The sequence below is a fragment of the Rattus norvegicus genome, chromosome 16, assembly GCF_021556685.1.
Source record: "Rattus norvegicus strain SHRSP/BbbUtx chromosome 16, alternate assembly SHRSP_T2T, whole genome shotgun sequence".
In the NCBI taxonomy this organism is placed as follows: domain Eukaryota; kingdom Metazoa; phylum Chordata; class Mammalia; order Rodentia; family Muridae; genus Rattus; species Rattus norvegicus.
This window is the reverse complement of record NC_141549.1, coordinates 77,889,499-77,914,910: the sequence shown is the minus strand read 5'-3', so window position 1 is coordinate 77,914,910 and position 25,412 is coordinate 77,889,499. Positions and strand designations below refer to the sequence as shown.

At 44.5% G+C, this 25,412-nt stretch overlaps 2 protein-coding genes across 2 annotated transcripts; one reads left to right on the top strand and one right to left on the bottom strand.

Moving 5' to 3' along the window:
* The window catches only part of Erich1 (glutamate-rich 1), a gene marked incomplete at its 5' end in the record, with an annotated part of 52,793,804 nt that overhangs the window by 5,749,453 nt on the left and 47,018,939 nt on the right, over positions 1–25,412 (bottom strand).
* On the top strand, positions 742–25,298 carry Vps36 (vacuolar protein sorting 36 homolog). 2 transcript variants are annotated; one of them, XM_087587954.1, is made up of 14 exons: positions 742–877; positions 6,759–6,827; positions 9,147–9,217; positions 12,931–13,045; positions 14,572–14,661; positions 15,416–15,684; positions 17,897–17,929; positions 18,280–18,357; positions 19,192–19,326; positions 21,591–21,656; positions 23,681–23,745; positions 24,255–24,339; positions 24,933–25,009; positions 25,095–25,298. In XM_087587954.1, the coding sequence occupies exons 5-14, from the start codon at positions 14,610–14,612 to the stop codon at positions 25,186–25,188; spliced, it is 954 nt and encodes a 317-aa protein (XP_087444080.1). In that variant the 5' UTR covers positions 742–877; positions 6,759–6,827; positions 9,147–9,217; positions 12,931–13,045; positions 14,572–14,609; the 3' UTR covers positions 25,189–25,298.

Genomic DNA, 25,412 nt, shown 5'->3' with positions numbered 1-25,412 from the left:
GGAAGCCTCGGATACAATCAGCAAGTCGCCCACAATTGGTATCCATCACGTTGAGACTCAGGAGAATAGATCTGCTGATGGATTCTTCCATCCCGGAAGTTCCCCCCTTTTCATCCCTGTAAAACTGCCCCTGCACTATGTGCCCAGTCCCCAGTCCCTAGGAGAAACTGATACCTTTCATTATCCATAGTGAAGGTTGGTATATTTGGGGTTGGTTTACACTTTATTTGCGTAATCGATCTGGAGCTAGTGCTCAGTTTATTTTTAAAGGTGGGTGGGTAGGTGGGTGAGGTGGTGTAACTGGTAAGGGTGCCTTGCTGCTAAGCCTCATAACCTGAGTTTGACCTCCAAGATCCACATGGTCAAAGGAGCAGCTCTCATGAAGTGTCCTCTGACTCCCACAAGGCTAGCCCTTACATGTGCCCCGACCCACACACACGCTCATAAAAATAAATAGAATGTAATAAAAAAATAGACTAAAACAAAAACCGGAGAAGAGGGTATTACATAACATACTGCTTACAGATATATTAAACACAATTCCTGCTATCGACACTTGTTTGAGAAGGGGGGGAAAAGTCCTTATTTACAGCTTTTAAACAAGCATGTCAACAAGCTTGGCAGTGACAGGAACAAATGTGCACGCGAGTGGCCGCCGCCAGGGGGCGCTCCCTCACGTCGCCTGTCCGTGTGGGGGCGCCCCACCCCCGCCGGCCACCAGGGGGCGCCGCTCGCAGCCTGGGAGCACCGGCGAGCGGCAGAGGCCGGCCGGGTGGCGGCCATGGACCGCTTCGTGTGGACCAGCGGCCTCCTGGAGATCAACGAGACCCTGGTGATCCAGCAGCGAGGAGTGCGCGTCTACGACGGCGAGGAGAAGGTAGGGCGAAGGCCGCCCCGCCCCGCGGGCCCTCGTGCTGGGCAGGGCCTCATCCTCGGCCCTGGGCTGCCGGCCTCGGCCCGCCGCTCCCACTGCACGGTAGACGGCGGAGCCCGGGCGCGGGCGAGCGGAGGTCTCGGCCGGTCTCAGCCCGGGACAGCCCAGTTCCGCCCTGTGGCGAGCGCGCTACCGGAACGCCGTCCCCACCCTCCTCTGCTGGACCGGTGATGATTTGTTCTGGGCTGAGCCAGGGTCCCTCGCCCAAAAGGATTTCCGAAGGAGGCAGCAGGGTCCAGCCCCTTGGGGTTTTCTGTTTGCTTTGTGATTACTTTAGGAAGTGGGCTCGAGGCTTCGTTTGTTCTAAGTAATGCAGTAAGCCCTTGCCTTGGAATGCAAGCTTAAATCTTAAGAGCCCGGCTCGCAAAGAATAAGAGAAAACATCGAATGCAAGTATTCTGTACCTGGAAAACACATGCCATCTTGTTCTGAATTAAATGTACGACCTGAAATCAGGAGTGGGAAAAGAGCTTGCGTCCCCCAAAGCACTTTTAGTTTTCAGTTCTCACTTGCGGCATTCCGCCTTCCTCGCTGCTATAGAAATGAAGCCTCCCTCTGTACCATGATATACTTTTTCCTGGTCAGTTCTTACAGCAATCTTACCCCTGACTTAGGGTATTTTCCCGTGGGCTGTGCTACTGTTGCTTTTGAGGCAAGCTCCTCTCCGCGACTGCTTCAATAAAGTTTGATTTACTTTTTAAGTGAACCTAGATTGTACCGGGTTTGAGTAGTAAATAGGAACCAGCCTAACTAGTCTGTCAGGTTGAGATAAGAATCTACACGAGACCCCAAAAGGGAGCGATTGCACAATCTCTTCACTACAGCAAGAGCCTTTCACATTTCCTCTTGCTCCTTGACACAGCCGTGGTATATACTCTGGCTTGGGTTTTGAATGCATGACCTAAGCATTTCAAGATGAAAAATGCAGTGGTTCCGAGCCAGAACTGTTTGATCTACGGGAACATGGTGCCCTTTCACGTTTTCATTTGTTTTGCAAATGTGAAGTTTTACTAATTAACAAAAAAAACTTAAAATATAAATTCGGTTGTTTGGTTTTGTGTAAATCAGATTAGCAGAGAGAGAGAGATAGGCCGGATTACGTGCCAGAAGTACTTGAGCATTACTTCTTTTTATTTTAAACGTTTTCTTGCCTGTAGGGTTCCTGTCATGAGTTCCTGCCCTGACTTCCTTTCCTGGTGGAGTATTAAACTGTAAACGGAGAGAAAACCCTTTCTTCCCCAAGTTTCTTTTGGTCATGGTGTTTATGACAGCAACAGAAACCTAAGCAGGAAAAAACCTTCATGGAGTGCATCTAAACTGCTGGTAGATCTTATTCTTAGAAAAGAAATGTTTAAAAATGTGTGTCCAAGTGTTTGGTATATGTGGGTTTTAAAAGGCGTGTTCCCGTGTGTGCTTGGTTTAACATAAAAAGTGCATATATTTCAGCCTTGCATGAAGTTACATATGTCAGTTCCTTTGTTGTTGTTGTTTCAAACAAGTGTTGGTTAAGTACAAGTTTAAAAAAGTAAGAAAGAGAAAAAGAAATTTGAAATAATCATTAGCATTACTACCCAGAAGACTTTTGGCAGAGTACATAGGTTTGATATAAATATCATATGTGGAAAATTTACTCTTTAGTGTAATAAAATATCATGGATCCCTTACAATGTTGTTAACACAATACATACCTTCTGTTTAAGAATGATGCAAGACAGAAGCAGGTAGATCCCTGTGAGTTTGAGACCATCCTGGTCTACGGAGTAAATTCTAGAACAGCCAGGGCTACACAGAGAATGCCCTCCAGGGTGTCGGGGATGAGACAGGCTGGCAAAGTGGCTCAGTCAGGGAAGGCACCTGCAGACAACACCCTAAGTGTGATCCCCAGGTCTCAGATGCTGAGAGAACCAGTTTCTGATTGTCCCAACCTTTGGATATGCTATGACATTAGTGTATCCACCCATAGATATGCACAGTAAATAAACAAAAATACATGTAGTAAAAAAAAAAATGTTCACGGTTTTACAGAATGATACTTGATAAGGCTCCTAGTGGTTACTTATGTAATACATTTTTTTTCTGTTGGAGAATTTCTTACACGAATAATAATGTACTGATCAAATTCCCTCCTCATCCATTCCTTCCCTATCCCCACTGTCACTTCTCCCTCCTAATATCATGTTCTCTGTTTTTTGTTTTTGTTTTTTTTTAACCCATTGGGTCCACTTAAGTGCTGTCAGTATGTATATGGTTGTGGGGCCATCCACTGGGGCTTGTGGGGCCATCCACTGGGACTTGTGGAGCCATCCACTGGGAATGGAGGGCGGTCTACTGAAGCTGTAGGGCTGTCCACCGGAGCCTGGGTAGCTTCTCGGGCCGGATCCTTGAAGAACATTGACTCTCCCTCTAACAGAAGCAAGTTAGCTAGAAAATGATTCTCAGCTGCACGATTCCCTCACCCCACACCCATGCTTTGATTTTCGTCTGTGTTGTAACAAACATTCTTAACCACATAATCTTTTTTTTTTTCTTCTTTTTTTTTTTTTGGAGCTGGGGACCGAACCCAGGGCCTTGCGCTAAATCACCAACCCGAACCACATAATCTTGAACTCAGAAGTATTCTGTCGGGTTGGGGATTTAGCTCAGTGGTAGAGCGCTTGCCTAGGAAGCGCAAGGCCCTGGGTTCGGTCCCCAGCTCCGAAAAAAAAGAACCAAAAAAAAAAAAAAAAGTATTCTGTCATTATTTGTAATGAACTGGATCCTTACTGCTAAAACCTTCCTTCATAAGTGTGTGGTATGAGATAGCCTCCAAAATAGGTCCAGCCTTGTAACTTTAGAGGTATCTAAACACTCCTGGAAAAGATTCAAGCAAGCCTCATTTTATGGTAAATTCTGCTCTCTGGTATTTATAGAAATAGTAACCTCCAGCTTGTATATATGTATGAATATATATGTGTGTATGTGTGACACACGCTCTCTCTCTCTCTCTCTCTCTCATTTTAACAGAATTGAGAGTATTTAATTTATTAACCTCTTGAATCCTCACTCTAAATTGGTTTATTGTCTAATTTTCAGGAAAAATAATCTATGAAATTAAAACCTCCATCATAAAGACATAGACGACATCTTTTTCGTGATTGTATAAGAGTATTTTTATCTTTCGTCTTTGAAGAAAAGTAGAGGGTCTTACGCAGCTCATGCTGGCTTTGGACCTTCTGCTTCGGCCTCCAGAGTGATGGGCTCCCAGGCACATGCCGCCATGCCAGTGTCTGTTGTGCCGGGGACCCACCCCGGCTTCCTGCGTGCTGGGCGGTTTATCAGCAAGTACATCCCAGCCCACATTTAGCGTTTTTAAAACCGTTCAGAAACTCGGGTGTCTCTTCTTCAGCTGCGATGCTATGACAGTGCTGCAGACTGGGGGACTTAAGCGCAGAGGCCTAGAACTTTCTTTCTCACAGTTCTGAGGAGGGAGTGTCCTATGTAGATGCTGGGAGGTTTAGGGCTTTGAGGCTCCTCTCCTTGCAGACAACCACTGTGTGCACCTCAGCCTTTCCTGATTTCCTGCCTGCAGAGACAGCTCGCATCTGTGGTTCATACAGTGACTTTGCTCCATCACTGGGTTCCTATCTCGTGATGACCATGTCCAAGCATAAGCACTTCCCAATGGCTCGAACTCAAAATACCATCATATTGGGGGCAGTAAGCACACACACACACACACACTATATATATATATATATATATATATATATATATATATATATATATATATATATATAATATATATATAATGTATGCATATATGTTATATGTATGTGTGTATATATGTGAGTTGAAATAGAATGTATACTTTTCAACTTTCCTTTTTTTATTTAAAAAAATTGGTCTAGAGACTATGCCACATTCATTGGTTCTCTGTGTATCTTTAACATTTTTACTATTTTGAAATCTGGATGACTAGCCAGGCATGGGGGTGCATACCTTTGACCCTTGCACTTGAGAGGCAGATCTCTGTGAGTTCGAGGCCAGCCTGGTCTACATAACAAGTTCCAGGACAGCTGGGGCTACATAGTAAGGATCAGAAGGATTGCTGTAGTCAGTGGCATCCTGTCAGATACATGTAAATGCACAGGGGTTGGCCTCATTGAATAGTGTACACAGTCTCTGTATTCATTTTCTTTAATGCTTGTAGCCCGCCAGTCGGGATTTGTCTTACTTGGGGTTTTACTGCTGTGAACAGACACCATGACCATGGCAAGTCTTACAAAGACAACATTTAACTGGGGCTGGCTTACAGGTTCAGAGGTTCAGTCCATTATCATCAAGGCAGGATCATGGCAGCATCCAGGCAGGCATGGTGCAGGAGGAGCCGAGAGCTCTACATCTTCCTCTGAAGGCTGCTAGCAGAAGACTGACTTCCAGGCAGCTAGGACTAAAGCCCACACCCACAAGGCCACACTTCCTAACAGTGCCACTCCTGGGCCAAGCATACAAACCTCCACACATGTTTACATCTACTTCTGGATCTTCTTTTGTACGGATATCTTAAAATTCTAATCTCATTGTACAATCACCCGCTCTGTTTTATAGAACGAAGGAGAGGGGGCTGGGGGGGAGATGGCTCAGCAGTTGACAGCACTGGTCTTCCAGACCAACCGCCCGCTCCTAGCACAGCTCACAGCCGCGTGACCCCAGCTCCAGAAGATTCAACACTGTCTTCTGCCTGGGCAGACACTGGCAGTCACGTGCACCCACTCCACACAGACATACACGCACATGCACACAGCAAAATAAGTCCTGTAAAACAGAGTCCTTTGGGCCTTGATGGGCATCAATGGGAGAAGAGGCCCTTGGTCCTGATGAGAACTCGATGCCCCAGTGTAGGGAATGTCGGGGCAGGGAGGCGGGAAGGGGTGGGTGGTGGGGGAACACCCTCATAGAAGCAGGGGGAGAGGGGATGGGATGGGGGGGTTATAGAAGGGAAACCGGGAAAGGGGATACTATTTGAAATGTAAATAAAAATATCCAATTTTTTTTAAAAAAGGATCGTTTGCTTCTTTCTCTCCCTCCCATTTCCTCCCACCTTTCCCAAAATAACCACTGTTAACCGTGCACTCATTTTAGACTGTTTTGGGGGGAGGGAGGATGGAGAGAGGGCTCAGTGGTTAAGAGCACTGACTGCTCTTCCAGAGGTCCTGAGTTCAATTCCTAGCAACCACATGGTGGCTCACAACCATCTGTAATAGGATCTGATGCCCTCTTCTGGTGTGTCTGAAGACAGCTACAGTGTAGTCACATACATAAAATAAATAAATCTAAAAGAAGAAAAAAAAAAGACTGTTTTTGGTCCTTATCTAGAGATGTGTATACACACACATGGAAAACACATTTTGTTGAAGAATTTAATTCTGTGTAGTACATTGCAAATTCCTTTTTCCCCTCCAATTCCGTCTTCGCATTCTGTGATAACTTAAGAGGCTCTACCTCTTATTTAACTTTAGCGTGTGTGCTGTACTAAGGATATATTTTATTTAACTATTCCCAATTGTAAATCTAGATTATGTCTTTTTCATAGAATGTTCCATAATTCTATAATGTGTCTATTATATATGTGTGTATTATATATGTATATATATCCATTATGGAATTGTATATTATGATATATATATATATAACTTATATTTTTGAAGTGTATAGCTTTGCTTTTTAATTTGTGATAATCCTCATTCTAAAATGTTTAATAACTTCATATTATATGCTAGCGAGTAAGGAAATCTGGGTGGTATGGAGTGATACTGATATTTGTGTAACAATCTTATCGTTTTAGATAAAATTTGATGCTGGGACTCTTCTCCTTAGTACACACCGGCTGATTTGGAGAGACCAGAAAAACAATGTAAGAGACACTTTCAGCATCTGCTCTGGGCTTTGTTCAGTTATCTGTGCATCGGGAGTGTGGATCGGCACTGGGCGCCTTGACCCGGCTGAGTGCCTGCCTCATCACTGAATAACCACCTCAGCTACCCCCATTCAAGATTTTCAGTTTGTTTTCCCTCGTTTGTTTTTGTTTTGTTTCGAGACAGGGTTTTACTCTCTAGCCTAGTCTGACCGCAAACTTGCTATATAAACCGGTTGGGTCTCAAAAGAGGTCTGTCTGCCTCTGCCTCTGCCTCTGCCTCTGCCTCTGCCTCTGCCTCCTGAGCACAATGGTGCTTAATTCTTACGCTGTCAGACAGCAGTGAGCCACTCTTACAGCATGGTTCAGTGTAGGGGAGAGAAATCCTCTCCTCAGTGTGAGGATCCTTAAAAAGGTAATATGTGTTCTGAACAACCCGCCGTGCCGGGTTCCTGGAGGGAGGAACTTTCTGCTGCTGGATCCGCCTGGCCGCTGAGAAAACCTTCCCGCGTACCACGGAGGCAGAGACCCCTCACCCTCTTTTTACAGCTTTAGAGAGACTGAGGTGTATGTGCACAGAGCTGATGTCTTCATTCCAAAGAGTTTTAACTTGAAAGTGGCAGCTGTCAGCAGGGTAAGATGTCTGGTCTAGAATCTAAAATGATCTTATCATTGTTTTCCTAACCATTCCCGGCTCCGGCTGTGTTCCGGGTTTTGAGTGCCTAAGTCTTTGCACCATGTGTGTGCAGTACCCACTGAGGCCGCAAGAGGGCGCCAGTCTTTTGCAATTGCAGTTACAGATAGTTGTGGGCTAACACGTGAGAGCTGGGGATTGAGCGTGGGTCTATTACATACCAGTCAGTATAATGATTTAAATTAAATTTAACTTTTTTTTAAACAAGGTTTTACTGTGATGCCTTGCCTAACCTTGAACTCAAGTGGTCCTTTTTACTCTCCCAAATAAGTATTATAGGCATGTGCTATTATAAGTGAACTTTTCGTATTAGTAATAACAAACTACATTAGTACTTTCTCTTAAACTGTATACACATGTATTCATACAACCTAGCTAATGTGGGGAAATTATAAAGGAATAGAAATATAAAGAAATGGAAAAAAAATAGAAAAACCACCCATATAAAATACACTCCCTAGAATTGTTTTGGTTTTGTTTTTCATAGAAGAAATATTACATCAAAACTTTTTCATGCAGGTTCTTTTTAATTAGACATTTGAACAGTACAAATGGTGAATTACTTTACATCGGCTATAGATCATATTTTACAAAAGAGATGTTCAAAATTCATAAATTTTATTTGAAAAATATACCAACTACAAAAACAAAGGTAGTTATTACTGTTTTATTTTACTTAAAAGTGATGTATTATTAGGTAATTTCTTTACACGTGTGTACTGATGGGTATGTGCATGCACTCACATGTATGTGCACGTGTGTGCAGATACCCAGGGAGGGCATTGGACTCCTGGAACTGGACTGACAGGTGATTGTCAGTTGCCCAACACAGCTGCTGGGAACCGAACTCTGGCCTTTTGCAGGAGAAGCAAATGCCCTTAACTGCCGAGCCGTGTCTGCAGCCCCGTTTACTTTTAGTTTTTGAAACTGGGTCTCACTGCATAGCTCTGCCTGAAGTCCGTACCTTCCTGTCCCAGATTCACGAGTACTAAGGTTACTCGTGACACAAGCGTGACGTAGCACCACCTGGGTAGTTACACCTTATTTATTATTGTGTGTGTGAGTGTGGGCGAACCACTGCACACGTGGACATTAACCAGCAGATACTTAACTTGCAGACTGGTTCTCTCTTCCACCTCATGAGTCCCAGGGACTGAACTCAAATTTTTAAGCTTGGGGCAGGCACCTCTACCCACTGAGCCATCTTGTCAGTCCTGCGCTTACCTTTAAAACTCTTCTTAGGTCTTCCCATGCTCCAAAATGCCAGCATGGAATCTCATTTAATTCTCCTGACGTTTACTAAGACGAATGGAAGGGTAGCTGGAATAGTGCTTGCCAGGCGTGTGCCTCCCTGTCCAGGTAGAGAGGGAGCAATTCCTTTAAGGATTACAGACAGCATTGTTGTTTTTAAGAACCTCTCAGGGAACAGCGCTCTATGCTGTTGGACTCGATCTTCTGACAAGTGTAATTCACTTCTTTTTTTTTTTTTCTTTTTTCTTTTTTTCGGAGCTGGGGGCCGAACCCAGGGCCTTGTGCTTCCTAGGCAAGCGCTCTACCACTGAGCTAAATCCCCAACCCCTTCTGACGAGTGTAAAGCAGCTCTTTTTCTGTTGGTTTCCTCTTAGGAGTGCTGCATGGCCATTCCCCTATCGCAGATTGTGTTCATCGAGGAGCAGGCGGCTGGAATTGGGAAGAGGTGAGCTCTAGCAGTCTTCATTCACAAAGCCATTTCCTGTCACAGTACTGGTCAGTAGGTCCTTTAGGGTGTGTTTCTGCCTTATTCTCATTTTGAAGTTTAATAAAGTAGTAAGGTTTGCTGTACTATCCTGTGTCATAAAATAATGTGGCCCTGCTCTTTCCAAATGTATTTCCACAACACACTTGTCTTCCATTTAAACCCAGCAATACCTCAACCGAGGAAAGAACTGTTAATGTTGATAACTTATTGATAACCCCATTCCCTTAGGGTTATCATTCATTGTTACGGTCACAAGGTCAGAGCCGGGCAGGACTGTGTGGTTCACAGGGTCAGCGCTGCATAGGACTGTGGGGAGGGAGGTTTTCAAGCCAGAACCATTTTGGATCCTCCAGATTGTGTCTGAAGTCGTGGTATCCTCAGCAATAGGGACTTAACCTCCCACCCTGAGAGACAACCAAGGGCAACAGCGATTGCTAGACTGTCTGAGGAGTCACCAGACAGCCCTGAGCAAGCATCCAAAGCAGCGCTTCTCATGGCTAGTGTCGGGGTTTTTGTTAGATGTTCTGTGGCTCTGGAGTGAGTACTGTCACATTTTTCTCATGACTCTTCAGATACCCTTACTGTCTTTTACTACCCTCTCCTTCCCTTTTTATTTGTCTTCTTCTGCATCCTAATTAATGCCTCCTGACCCCCCCCCCCCATTTGTCCGGCTTTCCCCTCACATCATTGTAGCCTGCTATTCAGATAACTTGTCCATTGCTCTTCCCCCACTGTGGTCCCGTTTGCTTTCCTGGCTTCTGCGGTTACTACGGGATACATAGTTGCTGTAGAGAACCTGCAGAGGTTAAGGCCTCAGAAGAGAGAGCATGGGGCATTGTCTTTCTGGGCTTGAGTCACCACAATCAACATGATCTTTTCTGCTGCCATCCACTCACCTGCAAAGGTCACAGTCTTTTCTCCACAGCCAAAGGGCGCTCGCTCACGGTGTCTGCGTGCCACGGTTTCTTTGTCCGTCCGCGGGTTGAAGGACGCTTGGGTGGCTGCATTTCCTAGGGATTGTGAACAGAGCAGCAGTAACACGACAGAGCCCGTGTCTGTGCACTGAGGTGTTCAGTCCTCCGGCAGTGAGCCGTGGAGTGATGTATCTGGGTCACGTGGTAGATGGTTTGAGCTTTTTTAAGGGTTTTCCACATTGGTTTCCAGAGAGTCTGCACCAGATTGCAGTCCCAACAACAATGGATGAGGCTTTCCTTTCCCTGTGTCATCTCTAGCGTTGGTTGTCAGCTTTGTCACCTCTGCTGTTCTGACCGGGCAAGGATGATATCTCAAAGTTGCTTTGATTGCATTTCCCCAGTTGCTAGGGAAAATGACCATATATGAACATATAGCGATATAGAGATACACAGAGACAGGTGGTATTCCTCTGACAGAGTGGAGCTTACAGTGATTCGCTCTCATTCTGTGGACTTCCTGTTCACACGGTTCGTTCTCTCTCTCTCCCTCTCTTTCTCTCTTCCTCTCTCTCTTTCTCTCTTTCTCTCTTTCTTCCTTCCTTCCTTCCTTCCTTTCTTTCTTTCTTTCTTTCTTTCTTTCTTTCTTTCTTTCTTTCTTTCTTTCTTTCTTTCTTTCTATTTTGCTTTGTTTGAGACAGGGTTTCCCTGCACAGCCCTAGATATCCTAGAATGCACTCTATAGACCAGGCCAGCCTTGAACCCAGAGGCTGTCCTGGCTCTGCCTCCTGAGTCCTGGAACTAAGGTGTGCACCACCACGGCCTGAGTCTTTGGCTGTGCAGACACTTTCCGGTTGTCAGTTGTTGGCCTTGGTTCCTGGGCAAATGGAGTAACTCAGAAAGTCCCCCGCTACCCCATGTCATGGAGGGCACTGCCGACGCTCCTTCCAGTCAGTGTTCTGCACTCAGGCCTCTGGTCCGTGTGGAGCTGGTTTTCTAACGAGGTGGTAGGCGTGGGTCTGATTTCGTTCTTCTGCATGCGGGCTCCGTGTTTCCCCGTATTATTTGTTGACGATGTTTTCTTTTCTCCAACTTACTTGGTTTTTTGTTTGTTTGTTTTTGTTGTTTTTTTTTAAAGATTTTATTTATTCATTTTATATATGACAAGTACACTGTCACTGTCTTCAGACACACCAGAAGAGGGCATCGGATCTCTTTACAGATGGTTGTGAGCCATCATGTGGTTGCTGGGATTTGAACTCATGACCTCTGGAAGAGCAGTCAGTGCTCTTAACCGCTGAGCCATCTCTCCAGCCCGTTTTTTTTTTTTTTTTTTTTTTTTTTTGTCTTTTATTTAACGTCTTTGTCAACTATTGAATTGCTGAAGTCACGTGCTGCTCTCGGGCCTTCAGTTCTGCCCCGTTGCTCTACACGACTGTTTTGGGCCAGTACCATGATGTCTTTACTACTGTGGCTCTGTAATGTGTGTCGAGATGCGGAATGGCAACCTCTCCTCTCCAGAAGCCTTTTCTTTTTCTCCTCAATTTTTTCTTTTCTTTTTTTTTTTTTTTTTTACTATCTGGGGTCATTTTTGGTTCCATTCGAATTTCAGGATAGTTTGGTCGTTTGTTTTGTTTTGTTTTTCTGTCTCAGTGAAGAGCGGCATTGGATTTTGATTGGGATTTTGTTGAATCCGCAAGTAGCTTTTTAGAAGATGGTCATTTTCACAGTGTTCATTCTTCCAATCCATGAACATGGGATGTCTTTCCTTATTCTAGTGTCTGGATGTAGGGGTTGAGGCAGGCTGCATGGAAGGGAGGATCGGGTAGACCAGGCTAGACCATGGTGAGGCAGGCCCGGTACTGTACTTACTGTACTGAAGGTGATGCCACTCACACACATGGTTGAAGCTCGTCTCCCTAGATCGCCACACTTTGAAAGTTGTTTTACTGCCAAGTCTTCTAGGTCATTGCTGCCATTTTCCAACCAATGACACTGTAGAATGTTAGCTTTGGATGGGTTTTTACAAAGTATCAACCAGCCTGCTTTACAGATAACTTTTCACATGGTGTTTTCAAGTAAGAAAGGCAGGATGCTTCGGTAGAAATCATTACACCTCTATCAACTCGGGATGGCTGTGAAGATAGGAAGCCACCAGCCACGCAAAATGTCAGGGACTTACTTTGAATTCGTTTCTAAAAGCCATACTTTTGTTTCATTTAGTATAGCCAATTACATTTAGTTCATGTCATTTTTTTTAAACTTATGGAGCAAAGAGTTTATTTGAGACAGGAACTCAGACAGGGCAGGAACCCGGAAGCAGGAGCTGATGCAGGGGCCATAGAGAGGTGCTGTCTGCTGCCTTTCTCCTGCTGCCTTTCTCCTGATGCCTTTCTCCTGCTGCCTTTCTCCTTTCTCAGCCTGCTTTCTTTTTGTTGTTGTTCATATCTTAGGAGTTTTATTCTTGCAGCCCTTAATGATCCTGAATATGAATTAGAAAAGAATGTCTTTTAGGAAATTCAGTGCTTTCATGTAAACTCTAAGAGAAGCTTAAAGCACAGGGCTCACTGTGGCGGCTCCTGCTTTCAATCTCAGCAGGGGGATTGCTGTGTTAGCCTGACTACAGGAAGTGCGGGGTCTGCCAGAGCAACCCAGTGAGATGCTACCCTAAAGCAGTACATGAATAAGCAAGTAAACGAGACGTCATGGGAAACAGAATTAGTGATTTTAAAATGGTCAATGTATTTGCTGTTCCATTAGTGCCAAAATCGTGGTTCATCTGCACCCAGCCCCTCCTAACAAAGAACCCGGCCCATTCCAGAGCAGTAAGAACTCCTACATCAAGCTCTCCTTCAAAGAGCATGGTCAGATCGAGGTAAGCCTCCTCACACGTGAGTACAGCTCACGCGAAAGTCTGCGTGTGTGTGTGTGTGTGTGTGTGTGTGTGTGTGTGTGTGTGTGTGTGTGTGTTAGCATGGCAGGAGACAGCATGACAAAGTACTGGGTTCTAAACCACATTAAAAACAGAACTAAATTTGTGTTTTGATCCTTATCAAAAACTGACCAGCAAGAGGGTGTGGTTACATCTGAGGCTGGAAGCCTACTAGGCGGTGGCCCTCCATGGTTAATGAAGCTTTCAGTGGTTGGTCGATGAACGTGCATGGGAAGGTATTAAACTGACCTATCTGAAAGCTCAACAGCAGGCGGCTGGTATAACGTGTTGGTTAGTCAGCAGCAGGTAACGTGTTGATTAGTCAGGAGCAGGCGGCTGGTGTTGGTTAGTCAGCAGCAGGTGACTGGTGTTGGTTATTCAGCAGCAGGTACTATGTTGGTTAGTTAGCAGCAGGCGACTGGTGTTGGTTAGTCGGCAGCAGGCGACTGGTGTTGGTTAGTCGGCAGCAGGCGACTGGTGTTGGTTAGTCGGCAGCAGGCGACTGGTGTTGGTTAGTCGGCAGCAGGTAACTGGTGTTGGTTGGTCAGCAGCAGGCGGCTGGTGTTGGTTAGTCAGCAGCAGGTAACGTGTTGCTTAGCTCCATACAGAGAATGATCAAGCAGGAGGCCCCAGTATCAAGCTTTAGAGGACCTAATTAGGAAGTTGCTGGACACTTGTTCTTAAGACAAATGCAGGCACATTCATGTCCCTGACACCTCACGCCATCTTCTGTAGCTCACTGAGTGTCCTCGCAGAGTAGTTTCAAAGCCAGGTGAAGTGACTTTGTCAAATGTGTTCTCATTGTATTAGGAAAAATGTTTTTTGGTTTTTTTTTTCCAGAGCTGGGGACCGAACCCAGGGCCTTGCACTTGCTAGGCAAGCGCTCTACCACTGAGCTAAATCCCCAACCCCCCCCCCCTTTTTTTTTAACTTAGCCACATTTGGTCCCTGATTTTGGTTTGTTTTATGTTGTGTTTTGAAACAGAGTATAATGTGGCCTATAGTGGCCTTGAATTTGTTATATAATGGAGGATAACCTAGAACTGCTCCGCCTACCAGGGTTTTAGGTGTGTGCTTCTGCACCTGGCTTGTCCCTAATTTTTACTTATGTACTCTGCTGCTTTTGTGGAAAATGTTCAAAGTGTTCCACATATGTAGGATTGGGTGTCACTTCAGTGTCGCTCAGGTATGGGGAGAGAACTCCACTCTATGTAGAAGGCCAGTTTCTGTGTGTGCATGTGAGTGTGCGTGTGTGCGTGTGCGTGTGTGTGTGTGTGTGTGTGTGTGTGTGTGTGTGTGTGTGTTGGTTTCTTTGAGCTTTCTGGAGCTGATCCTAGAAACCAGCTTTTGTCTCCATTGGTGTCTAAGGGTCTTGTTTCTGCTGACTCAGCAGACCGTGTGGTAAAGGCGTGTTTAGCAGAATGTCTGTGGTGGCTGCCTCTCGACTCGCTCAAGCGTTTGTGTTACAGTTTTACAGGCGTTTATCAGAGGAGATGACCCAAAGAAGATGGGAGACAGTGCCAGTTTCCCAGTCACTACAAACAAAGAAAGGACCCCAGGTATGTTTTTAGAAGTTATTTGTAAATGTAGTATCTTCCTTTTTGTTTGTGTTCTTAAGACAGGGTGACCTAGAACTTGTGCATAGCCCAGTCCTGAAGGGGGTCCTCCTACCTGAGCCTCCCAAGTGCTGGGATTATGAGTGTGAGACACAAGGCTCAGCTGGTACAGTGTTCTCATCTCTGTACCTGTGTGCTCCATAAGAAGACGCTGGCCATGTGGTGGTGCACACCTCTAGTCCTAGGATTTGGGAGACAAGGCCTGGCAGATCTGAGTTCAAGGCCAGTCTGGTCTACATGGTGAGTTCCAGAACAGCCAGAGCTACATAAAGAGACTTTGTCTCCACGCACACACACACACACACACACACACACACACACACACACACACACACACACAAAGAGGAGGAGGAGGAGGAAGAGGAAGAAGAGGAAGAGGAACTGTTTGTAATCACAAAGCCGTCAAAAACAAAACAGTAGAGTTCTAATTGGAAAAAAAAAGAATTTTCCTAAAACTTAGTCTGAATGAATCCTCCAACTATGGGCAGGCATTCAGATGTGAGAAAATAGCTTAATAGCTTACCAACTACAAGAATTCTAGCTACAGTTTTTATGCATTTGATAAATTCTTAACTATCTAATATAAGATAGATCTCCACAGATTAAAAAGTGAATAAGAAATTTAACTCTACCTTACATGCAGAGAAAGCATGCTTGCCGTTGATTATGACTTTATTTTTCCCTTTGATGTTTGAAGGTCATGACGTGCAACCAGAAAGAAACAAGCGTTTTGAAGGGAAGCGAGACCCAATTGTATGCCGCTTTCTTTGTGGGGTCTTTCCCACCTTTGAAAACTCAGCGTCATTTACAAAGGGTTTTGTTTCCTTCCCATTTTGTAGGTTTTATGAGCTACTTGTTTTTCCTATTTTTTTTTTCCAGCCAGGAAGAGTAAGAGCTGTTGGAATTGTAGGCATTGAAAGGAAACTTGAAGAAAAAAGGAAAGAAACAGACAAAAACATTTCTGAGGTAATCCTTAAACGCCCTCTTACAGCTGGTCCCATCCCATAATGTGGAATATATTTAGCTTGCCTGCAGCTCCACAGTGTCCCGTTTCCTACAGCAGATCACCTCAGCCTTCTGTATTTTTTTTTTTTTTTGGTTCTTTTTTCCGGAGCTGGGGACCGAACCCAGGGCCTTGCGCTTCCTAGGCAAGCGCTCTACCACTGAGCTAAATCCCCAGCCTCAGCCTTCTGTATTTTAGCACTGTTTTCCCTACGTGGTCACACCTACAGAGATGGTTCAGAATAGGGAGCTGTTCTCTATTCTTTGATTTCCTTTTTCTGAAGGACAGTGAGATGCTCAAAATAGAGTTTTTAGTTTATGAAATAAATTATTCCATTTCAAGAAATAAATTATTTCCATTTTTTATGGGTTCTCACACCTCAAGGAATCCTCCACATACATCATATTCTGTCCGGAGCCTGATCTATTTAGGAAATAGTTCTTGTCATCTACACTGTGGACCTGCACGAGGAGCTGTGGCTACTCCACACTGGGTAGACAGACAGCACACTGGGTAGGCAGGCGAACTGGTGTATTGGCAGCGACACACACCTCGTGAAGAGAGAATTTGGGATCCAGAAGAGACCCATGACATGGCCCTCAAGGTCTGGGGGTCAAGGAGGACTTATTAACCTCAGGAAGATGGAATCCAAACCAGAAAATTGAGTAGGCATTGGCTTCACCAGGTAGAAGGATGGGCGGGCTGTGCTAAGCCCTACAATCTCCAGCACTGAGGCAGAAAACTCGGACATGTGTGGTCATTGGTGAAATGGCCAGAGCAGAGGCCGCAGTCGCTGCAGACCAGCACACAGTGTCTGTGCCTTCAGACAGGTCCCTTTCCACACAGTCGGAATGGAAATGTGTGGTGTGAGGGTAGAAACTCTGGAACCTGGAAGGCATGATACTCGGGTGGGCCTGAGCATCTGTCTGGCTTAAAGGTTTATTTTATATGCTTCCCCACACTTTTTATGGTTTGCTGATTCCATAGTTTATAATAATAATAATAAGAAGAAGAAGAAATAAGAACAAGGAATCTTTTGTTTGTGCTTTGTAATTACTTAAAATGTTTTCTAGTCAGTTCTTTTCAGGCACTGTGATATTTATTTTTATTTTTATTGATTACAACTGATAAAGGAGGTATTCTGTGTACACCCAGAGTTTTAGTATATTTTTCTCTGAAAATATACAGCAGTGATTTCTCACACTGTTTTTACTTATACAAGTAAAATCAATCCACAAACAGTTGTGTAGTCCGTGTAAAATCCAAGGTTGCACCATGTATCTTTGTTCTAGTTTTGAAAACTAGGTTGGTGTGTGATTTAAATGTTAGGATTGACTGTTTGAGAGCTGGTGCCCGGAGCCTCCCACAAAGGGCTTCCTGCATCTGCTGGCCCTCGATGATAAGAACCCAGTGTCTAAGCCTTTGTTTCTCTAAGGAAATTCCTGTGAGGTGTGTGCACGTTCCTTTTGTTCTCAGTGTTAGCATCGGGAACTGCCTATAAGGGTCTCACACAACTGCTCTTACCATATTCTTTGAGCAAAAGAAAAAGCCTTGCAGGTGGGGTGCTCTTCCTGCAGAGCTGTGGCTGCTCTGTGGGGCAGCGCACTGTGCACTGTGCGGGTGGAGTTTTCAGTTAAGGACAAGCTCTTAATTGGGCTTCAGAAAACCATGGGTACCTATGCACTCACTGAGTTGAGAAATTCTCCAGTTATTTTCAATAAGAAACAAAAAGCATTCCTGAGGCTGGGCATTGTCATTTTCAACCTGGAAAGCTTTTTGCAGTCTTGGTTTGTTTGCTGTTTTTTGTTTTGTTTTGTTTTGTTTAACCTCACAGCAAGAAAAAAACAGTGACTTTTTTACTCAGTGTGTCTGTGTGTGTGTGTTAGCGATGGTACAACCCAGGACCTCACAGATGCCACAAAAGCATTTTATCACTGAAGCTCACCCCAGATTCAGAATTTCTTCCGTGTCCAAGAACAGTAATAACAATCTATGAAAACTTTGGTTGTAGTTTGAGGAAGTTTGCAGTTTCTTAAAGTAGATTTTAAAGATGATGTAGATATGTTGTTTACACAATTAATAATAAGTTGATATTTGTAAGAAAAATTTATGTCTGTATCATTGCTTGAAAACATCTTAAAATGATTGCATTGCAAACCCCATTTCTCATTTCAGGCCTTTGAAGACCTGAGCAAGCTGATGATCAAGGTATGGTCACGTACCCACTCACACTCAGGTGCCCACTCATACTCAGGTGCCCACTCACACTCAGGTGCCCACTCACACTCACATTCAGGTGCCTACTCACACTCAGGTGCCCACTCACACTCACATTCAGGTGCCCACTCACACTCACACTCAGGTGCCCACTCACACTCACATTCAGGTGCCCACTCACACGCAGGTGCCCACTCACACTCAGGTACCCACTCACACTCAGGTACCCACTCACACTCAGGTACCCACTCACACTCACACTCAGGTGCCCACTCACACTCAGTCGTGATGATCTCCAGTGTAGACTTTCTCACAAGGTTCTTCCTCTTTTCTCTATCCAGGCTAAGGAAATGGTAGAGTTATCAAAATCGATCGCTAATAAGATTAAAGAGAAGCAAGGCGATGTCACAGAAGACGAGGTGAGGGAGCTTGTTTTCTCTCTACAGGGTTAAACACCAAATAGAATTCAGTGATGTCCTTCAGGGTGACCAGTTCTCTCCCCGTCCCACTGAGCTGTGTCTGCAGCTTCTCACAGTGCTGCTTTCCAAAAAGTTATTACATTGATTGATTGATGATTGGTCAGGGCAAGCTGTGGCACAGCATGCATGTAGTGGTCAGAGGACAACTTGCGAGAATCGGTTCTCCCAGTTCCACCGTGGAGGTCCTGGGCATTGAGTTTAGGTGATCGGGTTTAGTGGCAAGCACAGCTGCCCACTGGGTCACCTCAGTGGCTTGGTCAGTGTCGTGTTTTTATTCCTTGCGAGTGAAAGTGCTAAGGCAAGAGTAGATCACACTCATTTTTTTGCTAGGACTATAAAGACTCAAGATTATTTCAGTGCTCTTTCTTACAGTGTAGAAACTAAAGCTATTGAACTGTCTAAAGAGTAGCTGTTTTGTACCAATCTGTTTTTGATGCCTGCTTTCTTAAGTTTGGCTATGATCTGGTCATGTCCATTTCTCCTTGGTAAGCTTTTAGTTTTAGCATTTGGTCAGCATTAAAAATAGCATAATCATTACCTGACTTTCCCCTCACATAAAACTTTGAAAATAAACAGTTTGATAGACTGGGGTAGAAGGAAGGAGAGTAATGATTTATGCAAGGGCCTACAGGAAGTTCACTGCCTTACAGAGTGGAAGCACAGGAGACGTGGTTCTACAGAGAAATAACTGAGCCACACCGAGTGCGTGATGAGGAATCTCGACTGCTGTGAGGAGAGACTGATTTCACAGTGCGTTTCTCCCCTCTCTTACAGACCATCAGGTTTAAGTCGTACTTGCTGAGCATGGGAATAGCCAACCCAGTCACCAGAGAAACCTATGGCTCAGGCACACAGTACCACATGCAACTGGCCAAGCAGCTGGCCGGGATATTGCAGGCTCCCTTGGAGGTGGGTGACGCCAAACCCGAGTGCTCAGACCTGGGCTCAGGTATTTTAGTGCCCTCAGAATCTCACCAGCCTGGTTTGGTTTTCCCCCCATGGTGTGGTTAACATTAAATGACATGGTTTTCTTTTTTTTTTTTCCAGGAATATTAAATTAGATTAGTATATTTATTAATTAACTTTTGACCATCATCTTCAAAATACCTTTCAATTCCCATTTCAGATGTTTATACATTTTTAAAGTCTGTCTGACGAGAAGTTTTTCCTGTTTTTAAAAGATCTTTTTCTGTATAAATACACGTCTTGTTTGTCTTTGAGGCATGATCTTATTTTGTAGCCCAGGCTGGCCCTGAACTCACTGTCCTCCAACCTCTGACTCTCTAAGGGCTGGGATTCTAACACGAACCACCATATCTGGCCACATCTAGTCTTTTTTAAAAGAACAGAATCTTTCTCCACAGCCCTGGCTGTCATGCCGCTCCCTCTGTAGCGCAGGCTGGCCTTAGGAGATCACCGCCTCTGCCTCCTGAGAGCCGAGGTTAGAGGCTTGCTGCCTGTGCTTGGCTCCATATCTAGTCTGTACAATGGCCTGCTGATAGTCGGGTAGCGTACTTTATGAGTAATATCGCCAGTCCCCATGTGCCCATCATCTGGCCTCCTCAGGAAATCCCCCTCCAGATTCCAGGTCATCCCCTATGTAAATATCCAATACCTATAGATAGTAGCTATCTATAGATGGGGGACTCCCATAAACACCGCTGCAGTACCGCCTCTCACGTAAACACTGACAATCCGCGATGCCAGCGGCTGGTCGGTGCGCACACTGGCTCTTACAGTTTGCTTCTCACGCCCAGATTCCTCACACTCGAGTCACTCTTTCCCCAATTTCTTCTCTCTCTCCTATTCTCTTTTTACTTCTTTCTTTCCATCTTTTTTCTTTCTTTCCTTCCTTCCTTCCTTTTTTCTCCCCTCCTTTCTTCCATTCTTTCTTTCTTTCCTTCTTTCTTTCCTTTTTTCCTTCTTTGGTGGTTGTTCTGGTTTGGTTTTAGTTTTTGTGCTGATGGTTAAACACCAAGATCTTGTATATTCTAGGCAAATATTATTTGCCTAAGCTGCACCCCCAGCCCCAAGTTTTTTTTTTCATTGTAACTCCTACCTCTTTTTGAAAAAAAAAAATAACCTGTAACTTACTCTACAAAGTATAGTTGACTGACTATGTAGTATAATGTGTTTGCTGCTCTGTGTGTTCCCTGTAAAGTGTTATAAATAGGAATTTTATGTCAAGGATATTTTATAGGGGATGTTATACATTTCTATCAGTAGATATGTACTATCTATTTTATATGTACACACATGTATATAAATATATAGTGAGAGATACATAGAGAAGTAAGTAGATGATAGACAGACAGACAGATAATAGATAGGATAGATCGGTAGATAGATGATAGATGGATGGACGGACAGACAGATGGATAGATAGACAGATGGACGGACAGCAGCCATTGACAGTCATTACTAGATATATTCATTAGGGCTTGTAAAATTATGGTGTCACTTAATTCTATACTTTTTTCCTTTACTAAGTAAAATGAATTAAAACACTAAATAAACATTAAAATTTGTTGGCATTTAATGACCCTTCCTCTGAGACATTTCAAGCCACCAGGCCACATGGCCCCCAGTACCTTCCGCTCTCTTCTCAGCTCTCATGCTATAGAATCAGGAAGGTTCTCCAAGACTGTCATGGCCTCCATGCACTCGCCCGTGACGGGGTGGTTTATTTACTGGTGTCTGTTCACTGACCAGTGTCCACAAGGCTGAGAATTTGGCAGAGGCTTGTTCCTTCTCTGCCTCATGTGGCTCTGCCCCATCCTGCTCTTCCTGAATTAACCAGTTCATGCTTGTTGGAGCGTACCCAATAGTGACACATGTCGCTAGTGTCACTCTGGTTTTGTGGGTATTTCCAGTGCTTATCAGTGGCTGTGTTGGAAACACAGATGGCCCCTAAGTACTCAGATCTTTCTTGATCTGAATCGCCTGTCTGCAGCCAGAAAGACTAAGTACGCCTTTTGAAACATGGTATAGTTCTCTTCTTTTCATTTAAATGATATTACAGTCCATATATAGAATTTGAAATACTGCGAAGTATGTCAGTAGGCTCCCTGGTGTATAAATACAGCTTTTAAAAAGAGAGTTTGTGGTTTCACTTAGATCGTGATCTCTGTTAAGGAGTGCTAATTGATTGTTGTCCTCTCCCATTTAAACAGGAGCGTGGGGGAATAATGTCACTCACAGAGGTGTACTGTTTAGTGAACCGAGCCCGAGGAATGGAGGTAAGAAGGGCACGTTTGGATGATCTGTTTGCTAAAAGATCACTCCCTTCTCTAGTGAGTACACACGGAGGAAGGGTGTGAACGTCAAAGCTGATTTCAGAAGCAGAGCAGTGAGAGAAAAAAGGTTGACCTGGGGTCTAAGAAGTAGACTCTGTTCCTGGTTTCACAGTGACCACTGAGCGGCTTTGTGTGGTGCACCTCACTGCCTCGGGCCTCAGTTCTGTCACCTTGAAGTGGTGAGGCTCTCTGCTTTGCTCTGTGCTCTGCAGGGTTTAACTCCGAAGGAGCTCAGACGGTGCAGAGGCAAAGCCGCCTCACCCCCTTGGCTGAGTGTCAGTTAGAGCTGCCCTTCTGATCCCTTAGCCAATCACACTGTGTGTGTCGGCCTCCAACACTTCCGGTCTCTCGATGCCCCGCAGTCCAGTGCAGACTTGAGTCACTTCATATGACTCATGGATGTCTTTCCAACCTGCCCCCAGGTCCCATCAGGCAGCTGTCGTCGTGTCACCAGACACAGGCTTGTCCATTGGCACATGCCACCTGTTTCTTCACTTGCCCTCAGTGACTCGGTGACACACTACTTTTACTGCCCTCGCCTTGAAGATAATTGGGGGATGAGGAAATTAAGGTGTAAATAACTTGATTGAGGTCACCTGGAGCCAGCCGTTTGACCAGTACCATCCTTAGGCTGGGCTGCCTCTGAAGCCATCCCCTGTGACTCAGCTCTGTGCCTCTGTCTACCACAGAGCCCATTTATTAAGGCTGCGTTATCTAAACAAAGGCCACTGGGAACTACTTGTGATTTACAATGCAAGGATAAAATAAACTGAGGTCAGCATCCGAGTCGAGAAGGTTTCATCGTTGTTATTTACTACAGAACTGGAGTGCGAGCCCGGAGTCTTCACCGCTAGGCAAGGGTTCCACTGCTCAGCTACATCCCCAGCCCTTTTTCCTTTTTGATCTTATGCGGGTCCTGGAAAGTGTGAAGTCCTGCGTGCAGCCTGTGCTTCGTTCGTGTGCTCCACCACTGCTGGGGTGGTGTCCTTGGCGTCTTCGTTTATCCGTTTTGCCTTATGACTCAGTTACTGGATGATAACACTTTTTTTTAACTTTATAAAAATCATTTTAACTTTTATTATTAAAATAGTAATGTGAAAATAAAACACCACATACCAGCATTAACCAAACCCAAGGTCTGCACACTGCAGTGAGCTCCTTTATAGTTAGAGTCCGCACTCCACATGGAAACTATGAGGCTTCCCCTTAAATGCTACGTTCTCAGAATCAAGTGTATTTTAGATACTCATTTGCCATCAAAGCCAAAAATCCCACGACAGAATTATAACTAAAAAAAAATAGTGTTTCTACTATCACAACAGTTACTCTGTGTAATTTTCAACATCACAGTATGTTATATTCTACTACTTTCTATTTTGTGATCATTGGTGAAGTACTAACTAGTTTCACTCAATTTTAAGTGTATCTCTATAACATATAAAATTCTATACTTTTTTTTAAACTTTTATTGGATTTTTTTTATTTACATTTAATTATTATCCCCTTTCCTGGTTTCCCCTCCAGAAAAATAGTTAGCTTTTTATAACTCGTGTGCATCACCTGATTAGGTCCTTTCTCATCCCTTAGATTAGCCTTTCTCGTTCTTTTTCTTCCTGTTCTATGGTACCCACATGTACATTTCTTCATACACACACATGCACACACACACGCACGCACATACACACATGTATGCACACGCACACACACACCAACATTTCATTATTCTCTCGTCTGTCGATGGACGAGTGGGTAGGTTGAGTCCAGTTCTTTGCTACAGTGAATAAAGCAGCCACAAACCATAGAGTACAAGTGTCTCATGGCGGGTATGCAGATCCCTGGTCATATGCTCAGGAGTGAAGTGACTGGGTCATATGTCATTGAGTTTTTATCTGTCCTAGTGATTATTACAGTTATATAGGACCACTCTATTGATTTTCGGTGCAAACTGGATTTCTTTTCCTCATTAGTTGCTCTCACCAGAAGACTTAGTAAATGCATGCAAGATGCTGGAAGGCCTGAAACTGCCTGTCAGGTAAAGGAATCTTTACAGGAAGTTTGCCGACTGTAACCATGATTCTCCACAGAGCAGACCTGCGAGTCCACCCAGGCTTACCACTGTGCATGGCAAGACAAACCAAAGGCCTCTTGAGGTGATGCCTTATATGACCTGAGTTCCCCTGTACTGCAAGCATCTGCTGTCCCCCTGCCCTCACCCTCTCAGGATGGGTGTGTCCTGTCACACTCTTGTGATTTCCAAGAGGAAACCCGGGAACCTTCAGCAGTGCACATGTCCAGTTCTGAATTGTATGATCCTTCTCCCCAGCCCTGAGCCAGAGAAACCTTATGTAGATTGCAGTCCACTGTTTTTTTATTGTCGGTTAATTCTTGGATTCTTTAATTCTGTCATGGGTCCTTATGGCTTAAACACTGTGAGATTGGCCTCAGGCCTGGCCATGAACTAAGGTAGAATGGGGTTTGCCTCTCCTTTGTGGTCAAGCGTCCTCAGGTATCCACACTCTGTCTCACCGCTGTGTTTTCCAGACTCCGGGTTTTCGACAGTGGTGTCATGGTAATTGAGCTTCAGACTCACAAGGAAGAGGAAATGGTGGCCTCGGCCTTAGAGACGGTATGTGACTCCTGTCCCTTCAGTCCTTAGGGCTTGCCACAAAGATCCAAAAGCAGAACAACTTGAGAAGCCAGGTTCACTGTTGAGTCTGCCTTGGCTAAAAAGTCATTCATAGGCTTAATGGTTTGTGATTGATAAGGATGTGTTCATTTAATCGGCAACCATAGTCAAAGATTCTGAAGGGTTTTTTTCTCTAAACATCTTTTTTAATTATTATTGAAATAGATTCTTCTCTCATACAATACATCCCCACCAGTTTCCCCTCCCAGCTCTCCCCACTCTCCTCCTCACCAGATCCACTCCCCGTTTCCCTTCAGAAAATCGCAGGCCTCCAAGACACAGCCACCAAAAGTGGTCACTTTCTTGTGGCACAAATGGGTGCCTCCATGCAGGCAAAAATGCTCTTACATGTAAAAATAAGTGTAGAAATAAGTGGCCGTTCAGGTTTTAGGAGAAAGTCCAGTAAAACAGTGCCTGCGTGTGCTGACTATTTATTCCCCTAAGTGTACTAGGCTAAGCATGGTTTTTTTGTGTTTGCTTGCTTGTTTGTTCATTCTGGGTTTGTTTTGTTTTCTGCTCTGTGTTGCTGCTAGGTTTCCGAGAGGGGATCCTTAACATCAGAAGAGTTTGCCAAGCTTGTGGGAATGTCTGTCCTTCTGGCTAAAGAAAGGTAAGTAAGCCCTTGCGCCTCGCCATGCTGCGTGATGTGTTTCTGAGTAATCAGATCACTGTGGGGTTTCTCTTTTTGTTCCCAGGCTGCTTCTTGCGGAGAAGATGGGCCACCTTTGCCGAGATGACTCTGTGGAAGGCTTGCGGTTTTATCCAAATTTATTTATGACACAGAACTAAGAATCCCGTACTTGAAATATTTTTTGTCAATATGCTTACATTATGCCAACATCTCATGACACTGAGTTAAGAGATAAACTCAAATAAACCAAGAATTTATTAGAACCTCACAGTATAATGTAAAACTTGTAATCTCTCCCAAAATACAGTCTCAGAAACTTACATTTAGGGCACATATAGGAAAATACAGATAAATGAATATGCAGTTAAAGTCGTGCTACGGT